Source organism: Moschus berezovskii, chromosome 12 (assembly GCF_049115385.1).
Source record: "Moschus berezovskii isolate FMDL1 chromosome 12, NW_MosBer_1.0, whole genome shotgun sequence".
Taxonomy (NCBI): domain Eukaryota; kingdom Metazoa; phylum Chordata; class Mammalia; order Artiodactyla; family Moschidae; genus Moschus; species Moschus berezovskii.
The window spans coordinates 29,122,010-29,145,040 of record NC_142471.1 but is presented as its reverse complement, the minus strand read 5'-3'; the positions used below and the strand labels follow the sequence as shown (position 1 = coordinate 29,145,040).

General features: G+C 39.4%; 1 protein-coding gene and 1 pseudogene across 5 annotated transcripts in view; one reads left to right on the top strand and one right to left on the bottom strand.

Moving 5' to 3' along the window:
- The window catches only part of MICU1 (mitochondrial calcium uptake 1), a 239,419-nt gene that overhangs the window by 189,642 nt on the left and 26,746 nt on the right, over positions 1-23,031 (top strand). For all 5 annotated transcript variants that reach the window (XM_055425497.2, XM_088841962.1, XM_088841958.1 and 2 more), the window contains one exon: positions 18,312-18,420. In XM_055425497.2, the coding sequence (XP_055281472.1) occupies positions 18,312-18,420 (109 nt within the window). The remainder of the gene's footprint in view (positions 1-18,311; positions 18,421-23,031) is intronic.
- LOC148775956 (ankyrin repeat domain-containing protein 26 pseudogene) lies at positions 12,355-13,978 on the bottom strand (annotated as a pseudogene).

The following is a 23,031-nucleotide window of genomic DNA, read 5'->3' as shown; positions in this document are numbered from 1 at the left end:
AATGTAAGTTTTCATTTGGCACATGTTAATCACTTTCTGTGTGGGGTTCTGTACAAAATTTCAAACCAGAACTAAAAGATTGAAGGTCCTAGTGGTGGCATTAAATAAATATTTGCATATTAGTAACCATGCAGTGCTTCACAGCCATTTTTCTTTTTTGCGTTCCTTTTTTTTTTTGGGGGGGGAGGCTAATTATTTTACAATATTATATTGGTTGGTTTTGCATTACATTGACATGAATCCGCCCCCGGTGTACATGAGTTCCCCTTCCTGAACCCCCCTCCCACCTCCCTCCTCCCCTTATCTTCCCTTCTTTTTTGCGTTTCTAACAGCTTTGCTAGATCTCATTTTGCCTTTGAGAATATAGAGACAGAGAAGAAGAGAAATTGATGATCTGCCCACAATCTGGACTAAAATCTGAGGCTTCCTATTACAGATCTTGTCCCTTCTCTATCAAAATTCTGTTTTTCCTAACCATACTCTTCCTTTCACACAGTCCTCTGGACCTGGTTTTCCAGTAGGCTCACTTGGGGAACTTTTCAGAAATGTGGTTGTTGAGACACCCTTCAAATCAACTAAATCAGAAGCTCAGTGGGTGGGTCCAGGCATCAGTAGTGCTTAAAAGTCTCCGCAGGTGATTCTAATGTGCAGTGAAGCTTGCCAGCCACTGTGCTGGAAAAATCTGCTTCATCAGTGTCTCTAGTTCTGTCCCTGAGTAATAGCTGGAGGAATTGGGGAACCGGCCATGCCCGGAAAAATGACTGTTCATGCTGAGTAACCACCATGTTTCTTATTTAACAAAGGCAGATTTTTATTTTCTTTCTTTTTTTGTTTTATGGAAAACATGTTTTGTTTTGGCTTTGTTTTCAAGATTAGTCCCTAACCTCTATCAGATTTTCCCCATTCCCCTCACTGTCTTTTTTTTCTGTGAATTTTTCTTCTGGGTCAAATGTGACTCAACTTAAAATTTTTTTTTAATTTTCCATCCTTCAGATTACCTTCTTCTCTTAAAGGAGTTTTCTGAGACTTCATAGGTGTAATTCACAGTGTTGGTTCTCTGTGGTTAAGAGTGCAGATGCCACAAGCTTTAATAATTTAGCAAATCCACTCAAGAATGAATTGAAAGTTACAGTTCAGTGGCAGACATTGCTATATTCAAAACTAAGTACTGTAGGATAGAAGATAAAGCCATCACCTATCCTCAAGAAATATGTAGTCTGTAACAGTCTAATAAAACTTATATCTATGCAAAAGAACTATCTGATTTCATATCAATATTTATTGAGCACCCATGCAAGGCTGCTGCTGCTGCTAAGTCACTTCAGTCGTGTCCGACTCTGCGTGACCCTAATTGGGAATACAAGAATGAGCAAAACCAAGTGTCTGTTCTCATAGTGGAGGAAGACATAATAAATAATTATAATACAACTCACTCAACTTTGAGCCTCTTAAAAGCACCGTCTTACTCGTCTTTGCCATCCTCTGTATGATGTCTCACAGGCAATTGTTTATCAGATGCATTGATGAATATATAGTATGTACCCTAATAAAAATATAATAAAACTATTAGGTTATTTACTTTTCTTATTTTCTGTGGATAATATTCATGTGGTCTCTTCTGTTCACATATTCTCTCAGATACTTGAGAGTTGAACCCACACTGTGGTCTTCATAAGATGTCAGATTCTAGAAACGTTGATCCCAGAACCTTTGAGAAACTCTAACCCCAATTATTGGGTGTCCACCAAAACCACTATGTAGTATAGCACCCAAGATGTGGCCCTTAAACTTAAAAGGTTAGAATTCTGCTTCACTGATTTGCTTTGTGTTACTGATTACCTTTGAAACCTGTAACTTCCTCAAAAGAGTACTAAGCAGTGAGTTACTATTCAGAGATTTAATTCTATTTTTCCCCTATTTTCAGTTCTCCCCACCCCCAATATAATTAGTGTCATGTACCTCAGCCTTTTCCCTGTTTCCTATCCCTCAAGGCTCTATACATACCAGAGAAGAGAATATATTTCAGAGCTTAACTGAGAAAATTACTACTAGTTTTGTAGTAATGAGCCTGACAGCTTACCAAACTTTGACCTATCATTTCAGTTAAGTTCAGTTTAGTCACTCAGTCGTGTCCAGCTCTTTGCGACCCCATGGACTGCAGCACGCCAGGCCTCTATTACCAACTCCCGGGAGTCTACCCAAACTCAAGTCCATTGAGTCGGTGATGCCATCCAACCATCTCATTCTCTGTCGTCCCCTTCTCCACCTGCCCTCAGTCTTTCCCAGCATCAGGGTCTTTTCAAATAAGTCAGCTCTTAACATCAGGTGGCCTAAGTATTGGAGTTTCAGCTTCAACATCAGTCCTTCCAATGAACACTAAGGACTGATCTCCTTGCAGTCCATGGGACTCTCCAACACCATAGTTCAAAAACAATTCTTCGGCACTCAGCTTTCTTTATACTCCAACTCTCACATCCATACATGACCACTGGAAAAATCATAGCCTTGACTAGACAGACTTTGGTTGGCAAAGTAATGTCTCTGCTTTTTAATATGCTGTCTAGATTGGTCATAACTTTCCTTCCAAGGAGTAAGCGTCTTTTAATTTCATGGCTGCAATCAGCATCTGCAGTGATTTTGGAGCCCCCAAAAATAAAGTCAGCCACTGTTTCCCCATCTGTTTGTCATGAAGTGATGGGACCAGATGCCATGATCTTCGTTTTCTGAATGTTGAGATTTAAGCCAACTTTTTCACCCTCCTCTTTCATCAAGAGGCTGTTTAGTTCCTCTTCACTTTCTGCCATAAGGGTGATGTCATCTGCATATCTGAGGTTATTGATATTTCTCCTGGCAATCTTGATTCCAGCTTGTGCTTCCTCCAGCCCAGCATTTCTCATGATGTACTCTGCATATAAGTTAAATAAGCACAGTGACAATATACAGCCTTGACGTACTCCTTTTCCTATTTGGAACCAGTCTGTTGTGTCATGTCCAGGTCTAACTGTTGCTTCCTGACCTGCATACAGGTTTCTCAAGAGGCAGGTCAGGTGGTCCAGTATTCCCATCTCTTTCAGAATTTTCCACAGTTTATTGTGATCCACACAGTCAAAGGCTTTGGCATAGTCAATAAAGCAGAAATAGATATTTTTCTGGAACTCTCTTGTTTTTTCTAAGATCCAGCGGATGTTGGCAATTTGATCTCTGGTTCCTCTGCCTTTTCTAAATCCAGCTTGAACATGTGCAAGTTCATGGTTCACGTATTGCTGAAGCCTGGCATGGAGAATCTTGAGCACTACTTTGCTAGCGTGTGAGATGAGTGCAATTGTGCGATAGTTTGAGCATTCTTTGGCATTGCCTTTCTTTGGGATTGGAATGAAAACTCACCTTTTCCAGTCCTGTGGCCACTGCTGAGTTTTCCAAATTTGCTGGCATATTGAGGGCAGCAGTTTCACAGCATCATCTTTTAGGATTTGAAATAGCTCAACTGGAATTCTATCACCTCCACTAGCTTTGTTTGTAGTGATTCTTCCTAAGGCCCACTTGACTTCACATTGCAGGATGTCTGGCTCTAGGTGAGTGATCATACCATCGTGATTATCTGGGTTGTGAAGATCTTTTTTGTACAGTTCTTCTGTGTATTCTTGCCACCTCTTCTTAATATCTTCTACTTCTGTAAGGTCCATGCCATTTCTGTTCTTTATTGAGCCCATCTTTGCATGAAATGTTCCCTTGATATTTCTGATTTTCTTGAAGAGATCTCTAGTCTTTCCCATTCCATTATTTTCCTCTGTTTCTTTGCACTGATCACTGAGGAAGGCTTTCTTGTCTCTCCTTGCTATTCTTTGGAACTCTGCATTCAGATGCTTATATTTTTCCTTTTCTCCTTTGCTTTTCGCTTCTCTTCTTTTCACAGCTATTTGTAAAGCCTCCTAGACAGCCATTTTGCTTTTTTGCATTTCTTTTTCTTGGGGATGGTCTTGGTCCCTGTCTCCTGTACAATGTCACGAGCCTCCATCCGTAGTTCATCAGGCACTCTGTCTATCAGATCTAGTTCCTTAATCTATTTCTCACTTCCACTGTATAATCGTAAGGGATTTGATTTAGGTCATACCTGATTGGTCTAGTTGTTTACTGAGTACTTTTTATGTGCAAGACATTTATTTGTCTTCTCCCTAATTATCACATCCTGCTTGGTGGGTAAGATCCCCATTTTTAAGATGAAAAATACTTTTTCCAAACCTTCGTTATTTGTCTGAGAACACACAGTGTCTTAAGAGGTGGCACTAGGATTCAAAGACAAGCTATCTCATTCCAGAGTCCCTAATCATCCTACTAATGAATCTGTTTATTGTCACTCTTTATTCTCTATGCTTTGAATAAGCAGAAGAGTTTGGAGTAAACAAGAAAAACAGTGTTATTAGACTGTAGCCTATCTCTTAGTGAGATCGTTAGAAAGGTAAATTATGGAACCAGATTGTAGAAGACCTTGTATACTACAGTAAGAAGTTCCAGGGATTCCAACTGACCCTGAGTGTTACTGATATTTTGTCAACAGTATGAATGAACATATAAAGAAAAGTGATGTTTCAAAACATTTAGATTCTTAATAGAAATGGTGTAACTTCCCCCTACTGCCCGGCACCAACCACTTGAAGAAACCTCTGGGCTTTGTAATGGGACGATGCTTTGTTGGAGCAAGATAAGCATAGTAACACGTCTGAAAGGGTATCCACTTGTTGACAGTGACCACGTGGAGGGTGGGAGACTAGATGACAAGGGTAGAGAAGGAATTGCTTTGTACTATACAACATATATTACCTAGTATAAAAATAATGTAAATGTTTTTTAAAACTAAGCAGAAAAAATGAGCAGATAATAGATTGGTTAGAAGCATAGCATATAAGAAAGAAGGAAGGAGACTGTTCCTTTTTTTTAATGGACCATAAAGGGAACTCAGGCAGTTGGGTTGATTCCTGGCAGATGGATTTACTATAACCAGTTAAAAGACAACACAAGAGAATCATCATTACAGTGTGTCTTAACCACCCATGGCCTCTCAATATGAGATGCTGACTTTACAGCTGACTCCAGAGGAAGCCAAATTTTCCTTCCTTCTCTTCTCATTCTACTATAACTGCCTTTTATTTTTTAAGTTTTATTGAGGTGTAATTTATATATCATAAAGTATATATAAATTAATGTACAATTCACCCATGAATGATTTTTTGTAAAGAGACACCCATCAATGATTTTTAGCAAATTTAGTAAATTTGCAGTCATTACTGCAATGTCTAGTTTTAGAAGATTTCCATCACCCCAAAAAAGAGCCCTCATGCTAGCTGATAGTCAGTACCCATTTCCGCCCTATTCTCACACAACCATAAATCTTCCTTTTGTCTCTATAGACTTGCCTTTTCTGGACATTTCATATAAATGCATTCATATAATAATGCAGTCTTGTGTCTGGCTTCTTTTACTTATAATATTTTTAGGTTTATCCATGCATACAATAGAATACTGTTTACTATCCATACAGTGGAATTGTTATTCAGTCACTCAGTCATGTCCAACTCTTTGCAACCCAATGAGCTGCAGCACGCCAGGCTTCCCTGTCATTCACCATCTCCCCAAACTCATCTCCATTGAGTTGGTGATGCCATCCAACCATCTGTTCCTCTGTCATCCCCTTCTCCTGCTCTCAATCTTTCCCAGCATCAGGGTCTTTCCATTGAGTCAGCTCTTTGCATCAGGTGGCCAAAGTATTGGAGCTTCAGCTTCGGTATCAGTCTCTCCAGTAAATATTCAGGATTTAGGATTGACTGGTTTGATCTCCTTGCAATCCAAGGGACTCTCAAGAGTCTTCTCCAACATCATAGTTCAAAAGCATCAATTCTTAGGCACTCAGCCTTCTTTATGGTCCAACTCTCACATCTATACATGACTGCTGGAAATGCCACAGCTTTGACTTGATGGACGTTTGTTGGCAAAGTATGTCTCTGCTTTACTATACAATGGAAGACTATTTACTATCCATACAATGGAATACTATTTACTATTCAGAAATACTGTTTACTATTCAGTATAAACTACATACTAATAGTTTATAACTTTTTATTACTGAATAGTAAATAATACTCCACTGCATATATATTTATATCTTGTTTCTGCTGTCACCAGTTGATGAACATTTGAATTGTTTCCAAACTGAGGCTGGTGTAAACATTTACATACAAATCTTGATGTGCATCTAAGGAGATTCCTAGGAGTGGATAGCTGGGTCATATAGTAAAATTTTGTGAAACTTCCTTTTTAAGAAATTTGCCATACTGTTTTCCAAAGTAGCTGTACCATGTTACATTCCACAGCAATGCATGAATTCATTTTCTCCACATCCTCACTAAAAGTTGTTATTATCTGTCTTTTTAACTAGTCATCTTAATAGGTATGTAGTGATATCTCATTGTGATTTTCATTTGCATTTCTCTAATGAATGATGATCTGAAGCATTGTTTCATGTACTCTTTAGCCATTCATATATCTTATTTGGAAGATATCTGTTCAAATCTTTTCTTTAATTGGGTTATTATTATCTCATTATTGAGTTGTAAGAGTTCTTTATATAATTCTGGATACAAATTCTTTATCGGATATATGATTTTTAAATATTTTCCCCAGACTGTGATTTGTCTTTTTTACTAGTATTTTGAAGCACAAAATTATTAACCTTGATAAAATCTAATATATCAAAATTTTTTCTGTTTATGGATTTTGTTTTTGGTGTCATACCTAAGAACTCTCCCTTACCCAAGGTCATAAAGATTTTCTGTTTTTTTCCTAAACATTTTATCAGTTGCTTTTAGTTTTGAAAGACAATTCTGTCTGCTTGTTTAACAACTTCTCTAATGTTAAATTCATTTTAAAACAACATAAATACTTCTATTTAGAGTCAAAGTACTATTCATTTTATATTCCTTTTTAGTCATTTAGAGTCCAGTCATGTTAGTTCTTTCAGTGGGTTTGTTGAAAATCTGGTCACAGAATGATATAACTCCTGCTTCTTCTACTTTCCCATAGTATATATTTTTAAAAATCCGTTTGATGCCAAACTTAAGAGAAGGGTATTTCCTTTTGACTACTATGTCTGCAGTTCAAGTCACCCAACAAAAGATTGTGCTTAAGCTATAGCCTTCTAAGTCCGAGCAACTCAGCTTTCAAAAAGCCTGTCTTTGCACTTTCTATCCACAAACTTCTTGTTGCACTCTTATTCTAGCTTTATTCTAATAAATCTCTGGAATTTTTACTGAGGTAGTTACCAAGAAATAAGAATTTTGTGAATAGCATCATCTTTTCTTTAAAGAGACCTATCAAAATTTTAAGCTCTATAAGACCAAGCAATTTAATTTTCCTCACTGTTCCTAGTAGAGTGCTAAGTGGTTAGTAAGTGCGCAATAAAAATTTTCATTATATTTATGTAGTAAAAGGCAAAATGTTGCATATTTTTTTAATAATGGCTTAATATGATTTATATTCCACTGTTTTTCTGTCATCAAATAAATAATCACTCAATTTAGATTTTTCTGTTCTCTAATAATTCTCAATGTAAGCACTGTCGTCTTTAATGTTTCACAGTAAATTAACTAACACACATTGGAGGTTGCCCTTTCAGTTTTAGGAATTTATGTTAACTTTTAGCCTTAAAAAATCCTTTCATAAACTCAGACACCAATGCTCCCCTACCCTGTGGAAATCCATACATAAAATTTAAAAAGGAGAAAAGCTTTAACATGTCTTTTTTTTCAGGTCAGTTCAGTTCAGTCGCTCAGTCATGTCCAACGCTTGCGACCCCATGAATCACAGCACACCAGGCCTCCCTGTTCATCACCAACTCCTGGAGTTCACTCAAACTCATGTCCACAGAGTCGGTGATGCCATCCAGCCATCTCATTCTCTGTCGTCCCCTTCTCCTCCTGCCCCCAACCTTTTCTAGCATCAGAGTCTTTTCCAGTGAGTAAACTCGTCGCATGAGGTGGCCAAAGTATTGGAGTTTCAGCTTTAGCATCAGTCCTTCCAATGAACACCCAGGACTGATCTCCTTTAAAATAGACTGGTTGGATCTCCTTGCAGTCCAAGGGACTCTCAAGAGTCTTCTCCAACACCACACTTCAAAAGCATCAATTCTTCGGCGATCAGCTTTCTTCACAGTCCAACTCTCACATCCATATATGACCACGGGAAAAACCATAGCCTTGACTAGACGGACCTTGGTTGGCAAAGTAATGTCTCTGCTTTTTAATATACTATCAAGGTTGGTCATAACTTTCTTTCCAAGGAATAAGCGTCTTTTAATTTCATGGCTGCAATCAGCATCTGCAGTGATTTTGGAGCCCCAAAAAATAAAGTCTGACACTGTTTCCACTGTTCCCCCATCTATTTCCCACGAAGTGATGGGACCAGATGCCATGAACTTAATTTTCTGAATGTTGAGCTTCAAGCCAACCTTTTCACTTTCTTCAAGAGGCTTCTGAGTTCCTCTTCACTTTCTGCCATAAGTGTGGTGTCATCTGCATATCTGAGGTTATTGATATGTCTCCTGGCAATCTTGATTCCAGCTTGTGCTTCTTCCAGCCCAGTGTTCCTCATGATGTACTCTGCATATAAGTTAAATAAGCAAGGTGACAATATACAGCCTTGACGTACTCCTTTTCCTATTTGGAACCAGTCTGTTGTTCCATGGCCAGTTCTGACTGTTGCTTCCTGACCTGCATACAGGTTTCTCAAGAGGCAGGTCAGGTGGTCTGGTATTCCCATCTCTTTCAGAATTTTCCACAGTTTATTGTGATCCACACAGTCAAAGGCTTTGACGTAGTCAATGAAGCAGAAATAGATGTTTTTCTGGAACTCTCTTGCTTTCTCCATGATCCAGCGGATGTTGGCAATTTGATCTCTGGTGCCTCTGCCTTTTCTAAAACCAGCTTGAACATTTGGGAGTTCATGGTTCACATATTGCTGAAGCCTGGCTTGGAGAATTTTGAGCATGACTTTACTAGCGTGTGAGATGAGTGCAATTGTGCGGTCGTTTGAGCATTCTTTGGCATTGCCTTTCTTTGGGATTGTAATGAAGACTGACCTTTTCCAGTCCTGTGGCCACTGCTGAGTTTTCCAAATCTGCTGGCATATTGAGGTCAGCACTTTCACAGCATCATCTTTCAGGATTTGAAATAGCTCAACTGGAATTCCATCACCTCCACTAGCTTTGTTCGTAGTGATGCTTTCTAAGGCCCACTTGACTTCACATTCCAAGATGTCTGGCTCTAGGTCAGTGATCATGTTATCGTGACTATCTTGGTCGTGAAGATCTTTTTTGTACAGTTCTTCTGTGTATTCCTGCCACCTCTTCTTAATATCTTCTGCTTCTGTTAGGTCCATACCATTTCTGTCCTATATCTAGCCCATCTTTGCATGAAATGTTCCCTTGGAATCTCTAATTTTCTTGAAGAGATCTCTTGTTTTTCCCATTCTGTTGTTTTCCTCTGTTTCTTTGCATTGATCACTCAGGAAGGCTTTCCTATCTCTCCTTGCTATTCTTTGGAACTCTGCATTCAGATGCTTATATCTTTCCTTTTCTCCTTTGCTTTTCGCTTCTCTTCTTTTCACAGCTATTTGTAAGGCCTCCTCAGACAGCCATTTTGTTTTTTTGCATTTCTTTTCCATGGAGATGGTCTTGGTCCCTGTCTCCTGTACAGTGTCACGAACTTCCGTCCAGAGTTCATCAGGCACTCTATCTATCAGATCTAGTCCCATAAATCTATTTCTCACTTCCACTGTATAATCATAAGGGATTTGATTGAGGTCATATCTGAATGGTCTAGTGGTTTTCCCTACTTTCTTCAATTTCAGTCTGAACTTGGCAATAAGGAGTTCATGATCTGAGCCACAGTCAGCTCCTGGTCTTGTTTTTGCTAACTGTATAGAGCTTCTCCATCTTTGGCTGCAAAGAATATAATCAATCTGATTTTGGTGTTGACCATCTGGTGATGTCCATGTGTAGAGTCTTCTCTTGTGTTGTTGGCAGAGGGTGTTTGCTATAACCAGTGTGTTCTTTTGACAAAACTCTATGAGCCTTTGCCCTGCTTCATTCCGTGCTCCAAGGCCAAATTTGCCTGTTACTCCAGGTGTTTCTTGACTTCCTACTTTTGCATTCCAGTCCCCTATAATGAAAAGGACATCTTTTTTGGGTGTTAGTTCTAAAAGATCTTGTAGGTCTTCATAGAACCGTCAACTTCGTTTTCTTCAGCATTCCTGGTTGGGGCATAGGCCTGGATTACTGTAATATTGAATGGTTTGCCTTGGAAACGAACAGAAATCATTCTGTCGTTTTTAAGATTGCATCCAAGTACTGTATTTCGGACTCTTTTGTTGACCATGATGGCTACTCCATTTCTTCTAAGGGATTCCTGCCCACAGTAGTAGATATAATGGTCATCTGAGTTAAATTCACCCATTCCAGTCCATTTTAGTTCACTGATTCCTAGAATGTCTATGTTCACTCTTTTCATCTCCTGTTTGACCACTTCCAATTTGCCTTGATTCATGGACCTAACATTCCAGGTTCCTATGCAATATTGCTCTTTACAGCACCGGACCTTGCTTCTATCACCAGTCACATCCACAACTGGGTATTGGTTTTGCTTTTGCTCCATCCCTTCATTCCTTCTGGAGTTATTTCTCCACTGAGCTCCAGTAGCATACTGGGCACCTACCGACCTGGGGAATTCCTCATTCAGTATCCTATCATTTTGCCCTTTGATACTCTTCATGGGGTTCTCAAGGCAAGTATACTGAAGTGGTTTGCCATTCCCTTCTCCAGTGGACCACATTCGGCTGTGGTCCATGTGATCAGATCGACTAGTTTTCTGTGATTATGATTTCAGTGTGTCTGCCCTCTGATGCCCCCTCGCAATACCTACCGTCTTATTTGGGTTTCTCTTACCTTGGGCGTGGGATATCTCTTCACAGCTGCTCCAAGAAAGCGCAGCCGCTGCACCTTACCTTGGATGAGGGGTATCTCCTCAAGGCCGCCCCTCCTGACCTTTTTTTTTTTTTTTTTTTTCTCATCAAATGACTGCTTTTTATTACATCCAGAGCCACGTGGATTGTAATCATCTGGTTTGAATTGTCCATCTTTTCATTGCCAAACACAAAGAGTTGGCCGCATTATCATGATGAAGGTGAGAAAACACAGTTCAAGTACCACCTCTAGGGAGAGATGTCCCTGAAGCTGTTCACTCTATGGAAAGAGGGCCGGGTCCCCTGACTTGGGTCACATTTTGGAACATCGCAGGCATATGATCTAAGACACCACCACTGACAATACACAGGAACAAGTCCCTGCTAGCCTTTCCTCCAGGAAGACTCCAGGACTTGAAGTTAGAAATCAGTCATTATGCTATGCATCAGTGCTGAACATTTTGGTTAGCATGGAGATCCAGTCAGACTCTTCACTCTGACTACAGCTCAGAACTCAAACAAATCAGTCATATCTGCTGGGAAAGAAGGTTGGAGAGCAAGCTGGTGGAGCGTCTCTGTTCTTGGAACACAGGAACCGTGAAGTGTGTCTGCCTGTATCTTCATTCCACACACTGCCTTCACTCTACACAGAACAAGAGTGCTGGTGAGAGCCGGAGGCCAACCGCGTGGATGACTGGTCCAGCCTCAACCGGAACTGGCTTGGCCCTTGGGAAGCCTGTGTTCTCACCTGTGAAGCTGGAGAATCCCAGGGATGGGAGAGCCTAGTGGGCTGCCATCCATGGGGTCGCACAGAGTCGGACACGACTGAAGTGACTTAGCAGCAGCAGCAAACTGAGGAGAACAGAAATCAAAACAGAGGTGAAGGGGTAGAGCTCTCAGTGCTTCAGGTCATGAGTTCTAGATGCGAAGGTTCAGGGAAACATGCCAGTGACGTGCCAGGAAATAAACACCACACAGCGAGGCCATGAGCAGGATATTCTACATGCTCAGTGAAAACTCCTGGACAAATTCGGCTTAAATATTTTATCCTTAACGCTTTGTAGAAGGGCTCCTAGAGGTCCCATGTCAGTACACGTTCCCTGGTCTCATGCTCCCTTGAGCTCTCCTCTCTCTTTCATCTCCAACTTTTTATTCTTTTTATAGTTTTTTGTACAATATTTTCTCTTTACCTTTTTATTTTGAAGTATGTTTCATAACTTCCATCTTTACTGTATAATCTTTCTCAGAAGACCAAGTACACACTCCATCCTCACACCAGCTCTGTGTTTAGGAGCTGTTTGACTGGGTTGTCTCTGTGTTTGACTTACATTTGCATATTCCACAATATTACCACATGCCAGGAGAGGCAAAACATTTTCCTGTCTGTTTCTCATTTTGACCCATGTCACGCTTGGTCAAGTAAGTCTCCATGCTGTCATTTGAAGGGCATGGAGTTGAGGTAGAAAATCCTCTGTTTGCTCTTGAAATAATATTTCTGTTGAACCCTGAAGCAGGATTGAAATTTCCAACAGAAGAGGACTCCAGGACTGGCCTCGTGCTAAAAGTGTTGTATAAAGATCTGTTCTGCTGTTTCTCCACCTTAAGTTCAGAGCTGATCTCTATCAGCCTCTCATCAGTCTTGTCTAGTTTATCTTGCAATGACTTTCTTACATCAAGTTCTACTAGGTAGAGATGCTTATATTTTTCCAACTCTGCTTTATTAGAATCTCTTTGCAAAGTTTTCATCTTAGAGAGTTCAGATTCCAGGTCTTTAATTCTGAGTTCCATCTGTTGAGATCCTGCTTGTATCTGACTTGTGGGTTGATGTAAGTTGTTCTTTAAATCCTGTATCTCAGCTTCTAAGTTAGCAGAATAACGTGACATGATTTCCAGTGAAGTCTTCGACCCAGACCACTTTTTCAGGGCATCAGCCAGTTCTTGCCGAAGTTGTCTCACAACTGCCTAGTAAGATGCTCTGTCATTCTGTTTCTGCTTTTTCATTTTCGTACTGATACATTCTCTCTTTTAAATAATTCCATTCATTGATTAACTCCTTGTTTCTTTCCTCCAGCATCAGACCTTGTTTCTCACTTTCAGCGTGAAGTTTCCTCATGATCTGCTGAAGCTGGTCTTGGATGGTAATGACTGTCTTCTTACTGTCAGCTTTGTTTTGTACATCATCCAGTTGCTGTCGGAGCAGCATGTTTTCACTCTGGAGTTGAGATACTGTTTCCTCTAAGGAGTCCACCTTTCCAAGGTATTCATTCACTTTGCCTTGTTCATTCTGATACATGTGTTCAATTTCCTGCTTTTGACACTCTGCTTGGCAAAGGTCTCTCTGGACACATTCTAACATCAAAGTTTTTTCTCTAAGATTATCTCTCGTGTGCTGCAACTTGATTTTTAGCTCACTGAATTTACTTTTCACTGTAGAAAGTTGCTGGGAAAGCGCCTCATTCTTATCTTTTAGGTTAGCCACATCAGACTTCATTTTGTCCTGCAAGCATAACCACTCGTCTTCTGCTTTCTGGAAGGCAAGTTGCAGGTCTCTTTGTAATGTCTGACCTTGATCATGATTGTGAAAGGCAGCAGCCAGTCTAGAACGGTAGGATTCCACTTCTGTTTGCAGTCTTTGTTTGCTTTCTTTTTCTTTCTCCAGCTTAGACTTCAGCATCGTATTCTCAGCTGTCAGAGCACTAAGCTGCCCTGCATACTGGGATATAGTTTTTGCCAACATTTCTTCATTCAGTTTTATTGCCTTTTGAGCATCCTCATTCTTTGCCTTGATAGCTTCAATGTCCTCAAAATGGTTCTTTTCCTTTTCCAGGTTCTGGTTTTTTAATGCATCTATTTCCAGTCTTAGCATGGCAATTTCATCCCGCAGCATGTGGTTTTTGCACACCAGGTCTTCTGCTTCTTCACAACCAGCAGAAGCCTGATTCCGATTATTTGTCACAGTCCTCAGTTCCATTCCCTCCTGACCTTGACTGTGGAGTAGCTCCTCTCGGCCCTCTTGCGCCCGCGCAGCCACTGCCTATTGGACGTGGGGTAGCTCCTCTCGGCCGCCGGGATTTACCATTTTAACCATTTTTAAATGGTTTAATATTACTAAGTACATTCATACTGCTGTGCAACCAAAACCATCATTCATCTCCAGAACTTTTTCATATTCCAAAACTTAAACTCCATACCATTAAACAATAATTCCTCATTATCCCCCTCCTGGAAACCACCATTCTACTTCCTGTCTCTAGGAATTTAACTACTCTAGGTAATTCATATAAGTGAAATCATACAATATTTGTCCTTTGTATTTTTTGTAATTTGCATTATTTCTCTTGACATAGTGTGTTCAGAATTTGTCCTTGTAGCATGTATCAGAACTTCTTTCCTTTTAAAGCGTGAATACTCTTCCATTAATGTCTTTTGATAGAAAGAGAAGATGGTATTAGTGTATCCATTCAAAAGCAGATGATATAAAACCTGTGCTTCTGATCCAGTGGAATTTTCCTCGTATTATGTTATAGCCTAGTGCTTACATTAGTTAGCATATTGTAGCATTTTTACAAGGAATGAACTCTACCTCTGGGTGCTCTAAGACCATGAGAATGACTTCAAGTTGAGAGGAAATTATTTAATATAGGCCTTCCAGTTCACCACCAAAAGTTATGGAACTTGGTACATACTAGGTGCTCCATAAATGTTTGAATGAATTCTTAAATATAGATGGACCACTGTTCATAATTTCCAAAAACTGGAACTAGCCCAAATAGAATAGTCACACAATGGAATACTTACAGCAATAAAAGTGAATGAACTACAGACATACACAAAAACATCAAAAAATGTTAAAGACAGAAGCCGGAGACTTCCCTGGCAGTTCATTGCTTGCCTCCATGCTTCTAGTGCAGGGGATGCAGGTTCAATCCCTGCTCAGGGAACTAGGATCCTACATGCCAGGTGGTGCGGCCATATACATGTGTGTGTATATATATATATTTTAAAGACAGAAACCATATATAATAGAATACATATTGCATGGTTCCATTTATAAAATTCAAAAGTAGATATACTTAAACTCCTAAAACATACGTTAAAGGATGCATAAATAGATAGAAAATATATTTTTTATGAAAAGCAAGGAAATGGATCTCCTAAAATTCAGAATGGTTTTTATCATGGAGAAGAGGCTCATGACTGTAAAGGGCCATTGTTGGGGAAGGGGAGGGAGGCTCCTGGGATGCTGACAGTAGTCTGCTTCTTGACCTGAATTGAGTTTTCATGGGTGTAAAACTTCATTTTACAGAGTTTGTTCATTTGTACGTTTATGTTTTACACACCTTTCTATTCGATCCTCATATTCAACAATTTTAAAATGTTTAAATTCTGTGATTCTAAGGGGAAAAACCAAGGGAATATTCTTGCAAAGATGGGCACAATAAAGGACAGAAACGGTATGGACCTAACAGAAGCTGAAGATATTAAGAAGAGGTGGCAAGAATACACAGAAGAACTGTACAAAAAAGATCTTCATGACCCAGATAATCATGATGGTATGATCACTCACGTAGAACCAGACATCCTGGAGTACAAAGTCAAGTGGGCCTTAGAAACATCACTACGAACAAAGCTAGTGGAGGTGATGGAATTCCAGCTGAGCTATTTCAGATCCTAAAAGATGATGCTTTAAAGTTCTGCACTCAATATGCCAGCAAATTTAGAAAACGCAAAAGTGACCACAGGACTGGAAAAGGTCAGTTTTTATTCCAATCCCAAAGAAAGGCAGTGCCAAAGAATGTTCAAATTACCACACAATTACACTCATCTCACACACTAGCAAAATAGTGCTCAAAATTCTCCATGCTAGGCTTCAACAGTATATGAACCAAGAACTTAAGATGTTCAAGCTGGATTTAGAAAAGGCAGAGGAACCAGAGATCAAACTGCCAACATTTGTTGGATCATAGAAAAAACAAGGGAGTTCCAGAGAAACATCTACTTCTGCTTCATTGACTATGCCAAAGCCTTTGACTGTGTGGATCACAATAAACTAGAAAATTCTTTTAAAAAATAGAAATACCAGACCACCTTACCTGCCTCCTGAGAAATCTGTATTCAGGTCAAGAAGCAACAGTTAGAACCAGACATGGAACAATGGACTGGTTCCATATTGGGAAAGGAGTACATCAAAGCTGTATATTGTCACCCTGTGGCATCATGCAAAATGCCAGGCTGGATGAAGCACAAACTGGAATTAAGATTGCCGGCAGAAATATCAATAACCTCAGATATGCAGATGACACCACTCTAATGGCAGAAAGTGAAAAGGAACTAAAGAGCTTCTTGATGAAAGTGAAAGAGGAGAGTGAAAAAACTGGCTTAAAACTTAGCATTCAATAAACTAAAATCATGGCGTCTGGTCACATCACTTCATGGCAAATAGATGAGGAAGCAATGGAAACAGTGAGACTTTATTTTCTTGGGCCCCAAAAGAGTTGACTGCAGCCATGAAATTAAAAGGCTTGCTCCTTAGAAGAAAAGCTATGACTAACCTAGACAGCAGAGACATTACTTTGCCAACAGACGTCATCTAGTCAAAGCTGTGGTTTTTCCAGTAGTCATGTATGGATGTGAGAGTTGGACCATAAAAGAAAGCCGAGTGCCAAAGAATTGATGCTTTTGAACTCTTGAGAGTCCCTTGGACTGCAAGGAGATCAAACCAGTCCATCCTAAAGGAAACCAGTCATTGGAAGGACTGATGCTGAAGCTGAAGCTCCAATACTTTGGGCACCTGATGTGAAAGACTGACTTCTTAGAAAAGACCCTGATGCTGGGAAATATTGAAAGCAGAAGGAGAAGGGGATGACAGATGATGAGATGGTTGGATGGCATCACCAATTCGTTGGACTCGAGTTTGAGCAAGCTCTGGGAGTTGGTGATGGACAGGGAAGCCTGACATGCTGCTGTCCATGTTGTCGCAAGGAGTTGGACATGACTGAGTGACTGAACTGAACTGAAAGGGAAAAACTAAGAAGATTATATGACATAATCATACAGTATTTTAGCTCTTAGTTAGATTGATAAAGATATAATTGGCCAATTTCCTGGTACTACAGTACCAGGAAAGTACTGTAGTCTATATTTAAAGGTTTCCTTTTTACTGAGTTACAGCTATAAATTCCTAGGCTCTGTAGTTTGCGTGCATGCTTAGTCATGTCCAACTCTGTGCAACTCCATGGACTGTAGCCCACCTGGCTCCTCTGCCCAAGGAATTTTCCAGGCAAGAATACTAGGGCGGGTTGCCTTTTCCTACTCCAGGGGATCTTTCCAACCCAGGGATAGAACCCTTGTCTCCTGCGTCTCCTGGCAAGTGGATTCTTTACCATTGTGCCACCTGGGAAGACCAGGCTCTATAGTTTGGGGAAATGGAAATCGAAAGAGGAGCAGTACTGGGTAGAAGCCTGTCAACATCTGGAGTCCATTAAGGACCTTATGCTTCATTAAAATGCATTAACCTCAGTGTCTTCCCAGTGTTACTCACTTCTTTGAAATTGTATTCATTTCCATCCCAGAATGATGTGTGAGAAATGGGAAGCAGGCAAATAGGACAGATATTCCTCCCTCTAATCTCTCTTTATCCAACTACTCTCTTGAGCCATCATAAAAGATAGAATTAAAGATCAGCAAATCTTTGACTAGCTTTTGAAAAGAATTTCCTCATTCACAGAAATTTCATCAAATTAAAGTTACATGGCCAATTGCTTCATTGCTTCGTTAGTAGCTTTTAAATTGGTATAATGAACAACTTTCCCAGTTGCTTGGGTTCTGCTAAATTCTGAAACTATTCCCATGTATATCACTGACTTTGGTGATTCTTTAATTAGCTTAAGCCTCAAAAAAGTTTGACTGGCCTATTGAGTAGGTTATTAAAATGAAAGTCCTAATGGGTCTTACTTGTTAAGATGTATAACAAATCAAGTGGCTACAGCTCATTTAGGGAGTGTCACAACAGATACTGTGGCTAATTGGAGGATATAGTTAGAAATATTTTGATTAAAGGTCTCCAGCCATCACTGTAAACAGCTTCATGTTAGATTTTACATATGAGGGGAAAGCAGTTAGCTAGCATGTTTTGTTCCCCTGTTGTTTGTAAATTTGACATTCCTTGAGTAATTTGTTGAGTCTCTGTTCCAGACATAGCATAAATTTCTGATTTATAGGCATGAGTAACTGCCTAGTCTTCTGCATTTTATGCTGCTTTTTGCACAGGTTCCTGCTTTACCTTACTGTTTTTCTTCTTTCAGGGGCTGACATTTCAGGAAGTGGAGAACTTCTTTACTTTCCTAAAGAATATTAATGATGTAGACACTGCATTGAGCTTTTACCATATGGCTGGGGCGTCTCTTGATAAAGGTAATGAAACCCAAAAGTGTTTTTTTGAAGCTATATACAGTGAATCTGTAATCCATTAGGTGACTACCCTTCCTTAACAGAAATATGTGAATTCTTCTTGACATTGTTTTTGATTTGCTTTGTTTTGTTGACATTGCATGGCCTTGCATTTCACCCTGAGAGGCCAAGTTCAGCAAATACATTTTCTTGAGCTAAACACTATAGTCAAGGCAGATGCCCATCTTTAAATGATTAGTCTTAGAAACGCATCTAAGCTGAGGACCAATGCATGAAATTGGAAGTTCTCTTATCAGAGCCAGAGTCATGACATATATAATGTGAAGCTAAAGTTGCTGTTCATTTTAATTCATTCTTTGTTGGGAAGGAATAGTTTGGTTTCTTTTTCGTGTTAGTTTTTGTGTTTTTCTTTAAAGATAAAATCATGAGTCTGAGAATAGCACCTCCACTGGCTTCAGTTCAGTTCAGTTCAGTCACTCAGTCGTGTCTGACTCTTTGCGACCCCATGAATCACAGCACGCCAGGCCTCCCTGTCCATCACCAACTCCCGGAGTTCACTCAAACTCATATCCATCGAGTCAGTGATGCCATCCAGCCATCTCATTCTCTGTCATCCCCTTCTCCTCCCGCCCCCAATCCTTCCCAGGATCAGAGTCTTTTCCAGTGAGTCAACTCTTACTTCATACAAATTCAGCTCCAGTTTGTGCAGGCAATGGGAGAGAGCAGAGCAATTGCAAACAGTTTTTCCCAATATTATGAAAAACTTCAAACATACACAACAGTTTAATTATTCAGAGAACATCCATATGTCCAGCTCAATTAACATTTTGCTGTATTTCTCTGATATCTTTGCATATATTCATCCTTCTGTTTATCAGTCCCTCATTTTTTTTTGATGCAAAGTGTGTTAGAGACCTAAGTGTACTTCACTCCTAAGTACTTCAGCATGAATATTAACTGAAGTTCAGTAGTTGTTTACAGTTCCCTTATGCCCTTTTACAGTTAATTTCTGCCCCTAGTTATCAAGAAGCAACCTTAATTCTGTATATTTTTCCACCATAGATTAATTGTGTTTGTTCTAGAACTTCATACAAATGGAATTATACCATGAACACTCAGTTTCTGTCTGTTTTTGAGATCCACCCTTGTTGTTCTGCATACAGTAGTTTGTTTTGTTCCTTTTTTATGAATAGTAATCTATTGTATGACTATTCCAAAATTTGTTTATCCTTTCTTCTTTTGGGTACCTTAGCTGTTACTAGTTATTGGCTATCTTGAATCAAGCCACTATGAACATTCTTGTGTTAATCTTTTTGAGGATATATATTTTCATTTTTCTTGGATAAATACCTAGGAGTATATTGCTGAGTCCAGAGAAAGGTGAATATTTCTTTTATTAAAAAAAAATAGCTTTCAGACACTTTTTCACAATGTATCTTTTATTTTTGTGATTCTGGAATGTACATTAAAGTGTCTCATTGTATTTTTAATTTGTACTTCCCTGATGACTTCTGCTATTGAGCAGCTTTTTGTGTTCTCATCATTCAGATACCTTCTTTGGTGAAGTGTCTGTTCAGATCTTTTTCCCATTTTTATAAGTTGCTTGTCTTATTGAATTGTGGAAGTTCTTATTATGTTCTAATACAAATCCTATATCAGATATATATTTTTTGTGAATAGTTTCCTAGTCTTCGCTTGCCTGTTCACTTTTTCATGAGGTCTTTTGAGTAGTAGAAATTATTCTTTTTAATAAAGTTTAATTTATCAAATTTTTTTTGGTTATTACTTTCTCATCCTAATAAACCTTTGTGCTCGATTGCTCATTTGTGTCCGACTCTTTGCGGCCCCATGGGCAGTAGCCCTCCAGACTCCTCTGCCCATGGAATTTTCCAGGCAAGAATACTGGAATAAGGTGCCATTTCCTAGTCCAGGGGATCTTCCCAACCCAGGGATCAGACCTGAGTCCCTTGTGTCTCCTGCATAGGCAGGCATTCTTTACCACTAGCACCACCTGGGAAGCCCACCAAACTGTTAAGATATTCTCCTATATTTTCTTCTAGAAGCTTTAATGTTTTAACTCTTGTATTTCATATGTAATCCATATTCAGAAAATAATTTCTAAATATGGTGTGAAATAAAAGTCAAGATTCCTTTTTTTCCACATGGATATTCAGTTCTACCAGCACTATTTGTTGAAAAAACCCTCCATTAGTTTGTTTTGGCACCTGTATCAAAAATCAGATGACCTTTTAAATGGAGATCTATACATCTATATACCAGTGGGCTTCCCTGATAGCTCAGTTGGTAAAGAATCTGCCTGCAATGCAGAAGACCCTGGTTCGATTCCTGGGTTGGGAAGATCTGCTGAGAAGGGATAGGCTACCCACTCCAGTATTCTTGAATTTCCCTTGTGGCTTAGCTGCTAAAGAATCCACCCACAATGCAAGAGACCTGGCTTTGATCCCTGGGTTGGGAAGATTCCCTGGAGAAGGGAAAGGCTACTCACTCCAGTATACTGGCCTGGAGAATTCCATGGACTATATAGAGCTTGGGGTCTCAAAGAGTCGGACACAACTAAGTGATTTTAACTTTCACTTTCACTTTATACCCATATTCACTGTCTTGATTACCTTATATCTGCTTTATAGAAATTCTTGAAGTGTCATGTATTATAAATTCTCCCAACTGGATTCTTCTTTTTCAAAATTGCTTTAGCTGTTTTAGGTCCTTTTATTTCCATATAAATTTTAACATCAGTTTGTCACTTTCTCCATAAAAAAGAGGTAGGATTGTGATTACAATAACATCGAATATATACATTAATTTGGGGAGAAATGACATCCTAGTGAAATATGAGCCTTCTAGTTCATGAGCATGTTATCACTCTCCATCTTTATAGGTCTTATTTCATTTCTGTCATCAGTAGTTTGTAGTTTTAAATATACAGGTCTTACACATAATTTTTTAAAAGTTATGCATATTTTATGGTCTTAATGCTATTAAAATTGAATTTTTATTTCATTTCCAGTTATTTGCTATTATAAAATATAATTGATTTTTGTTTATTAATACTGCATTCTGTAGTCTTGCTAAATTGCTCATTCTTCTAGGTAATCTGTGAATTCCTTAGGTTTTTCTGTGTAAGTAGTAATGTCAGCTGCAAACAGAGATAGTTTCACTTCTTTTTTTATATTTATTCCTTTATTTTCCTTGCCTTACTGCACTTGCTTTAACCACCAGTACAGTGTTGATTGCAGGTGATGAGTGTGGGTATCGTCGGCTTCTTCCTACTTTTCAGTTCAATTCAGTTCAGTTCAGTCACTCAGTCGTGTCCGACTCTTTGCGACCCCATGAATCACAGCACACCAGGCCTCCCTGTCCATCACCAACTCCTGGAGTTCACTCAAACTCATATCTATCGAGTCATTGATGCCATCCAGCCATCTCATTCTTTGTCGGCCCCGTCTCCTCCCATCCCCAATCCCTCCCAGCATCAGACTCTTTTCCAGTGAGTCAACTCATCGCATGAGGTGGCCAAAGTATTGGAGTTTCAGCTGTAGCATCAGTCCTTCCAGTGAACACCTAGGATTGATCTCCTTTAGAATGGACTGGTTGGATCTCCTTGCAGTCCAAGGGACTCTCAAGAGTCTTCTCCAGCACCACAGTTCAAAAGCATCAATTCTTCGGCGATCAGCTTTCTTCACAGTCCAACTCTCACATCCATACAGATCACTGGAAAAACCATAGCCTTGACTAGACGGACCTTGGTTGGCAAAGTAATGTCTCTGCTTTTTAATATACTATCTAGGTTGGTCATAACTTTCCTTCCAAGAAGTAAGCGTCTTTTAATTTCATGGCTGCAGTCAGCATCCGCGGTGATTTTGGAGCCCAAAAAAATAAAGTCTGACACTGTTTCCACCGTTACCCCATCTATTTCCCATGAATTGATGGGACCAGATGCCATGATCTTTGTTTTCTGAATGTTGAGCTTCAAGCCAACCTTTTCACTCTCCTCTTTCACTTTCATCAAGAGGCTTTGGAGTTCCTCTTCACTTTCTGCCATAAGGGTGGTGTCATCTGCATATCTGAGGTTATTGATATTTTTCCCAGCAATCTTGATTCCAGCTTGTGCTTCTTCCAGTCCAGCATTCCTCATATAAGTTAAATAAGCAGGGTGACAATATACAACCTTGACGTACTCCTTTTCCTATTTGGAGCCAGTCTTTTGTTCCATATCTTCCCAGTTTTAGGGGGAAAAAATTCAATATTTTACAATTAAGATGGATATCAGATTAGACTGTTCATAGGTGCCCGTTACTGGATTAAGGAAATTCCTTTTTCTTCCTAATTTAAAAAAAGATTTTGTCATCAGTGACTGTTGAATTTTGTCAAAAACTTTTTCTGTATATAGAGAGAGGAATGATTATGTGGCTTCTCTCCTTTATTTTCTTAATATGGTAGTTACATTGATTATCCCTTATTGTCCTGAAATAAACCCAACTTGATGATTATGTATTAGACTTTTTATATATTACTAAGTTTAGCTCAGTCGGTAAAGGATCTGCCTGCAGTGCAGGAGACCGGGGTTCGATCCCTGGGTTGGGAAGATCCCTG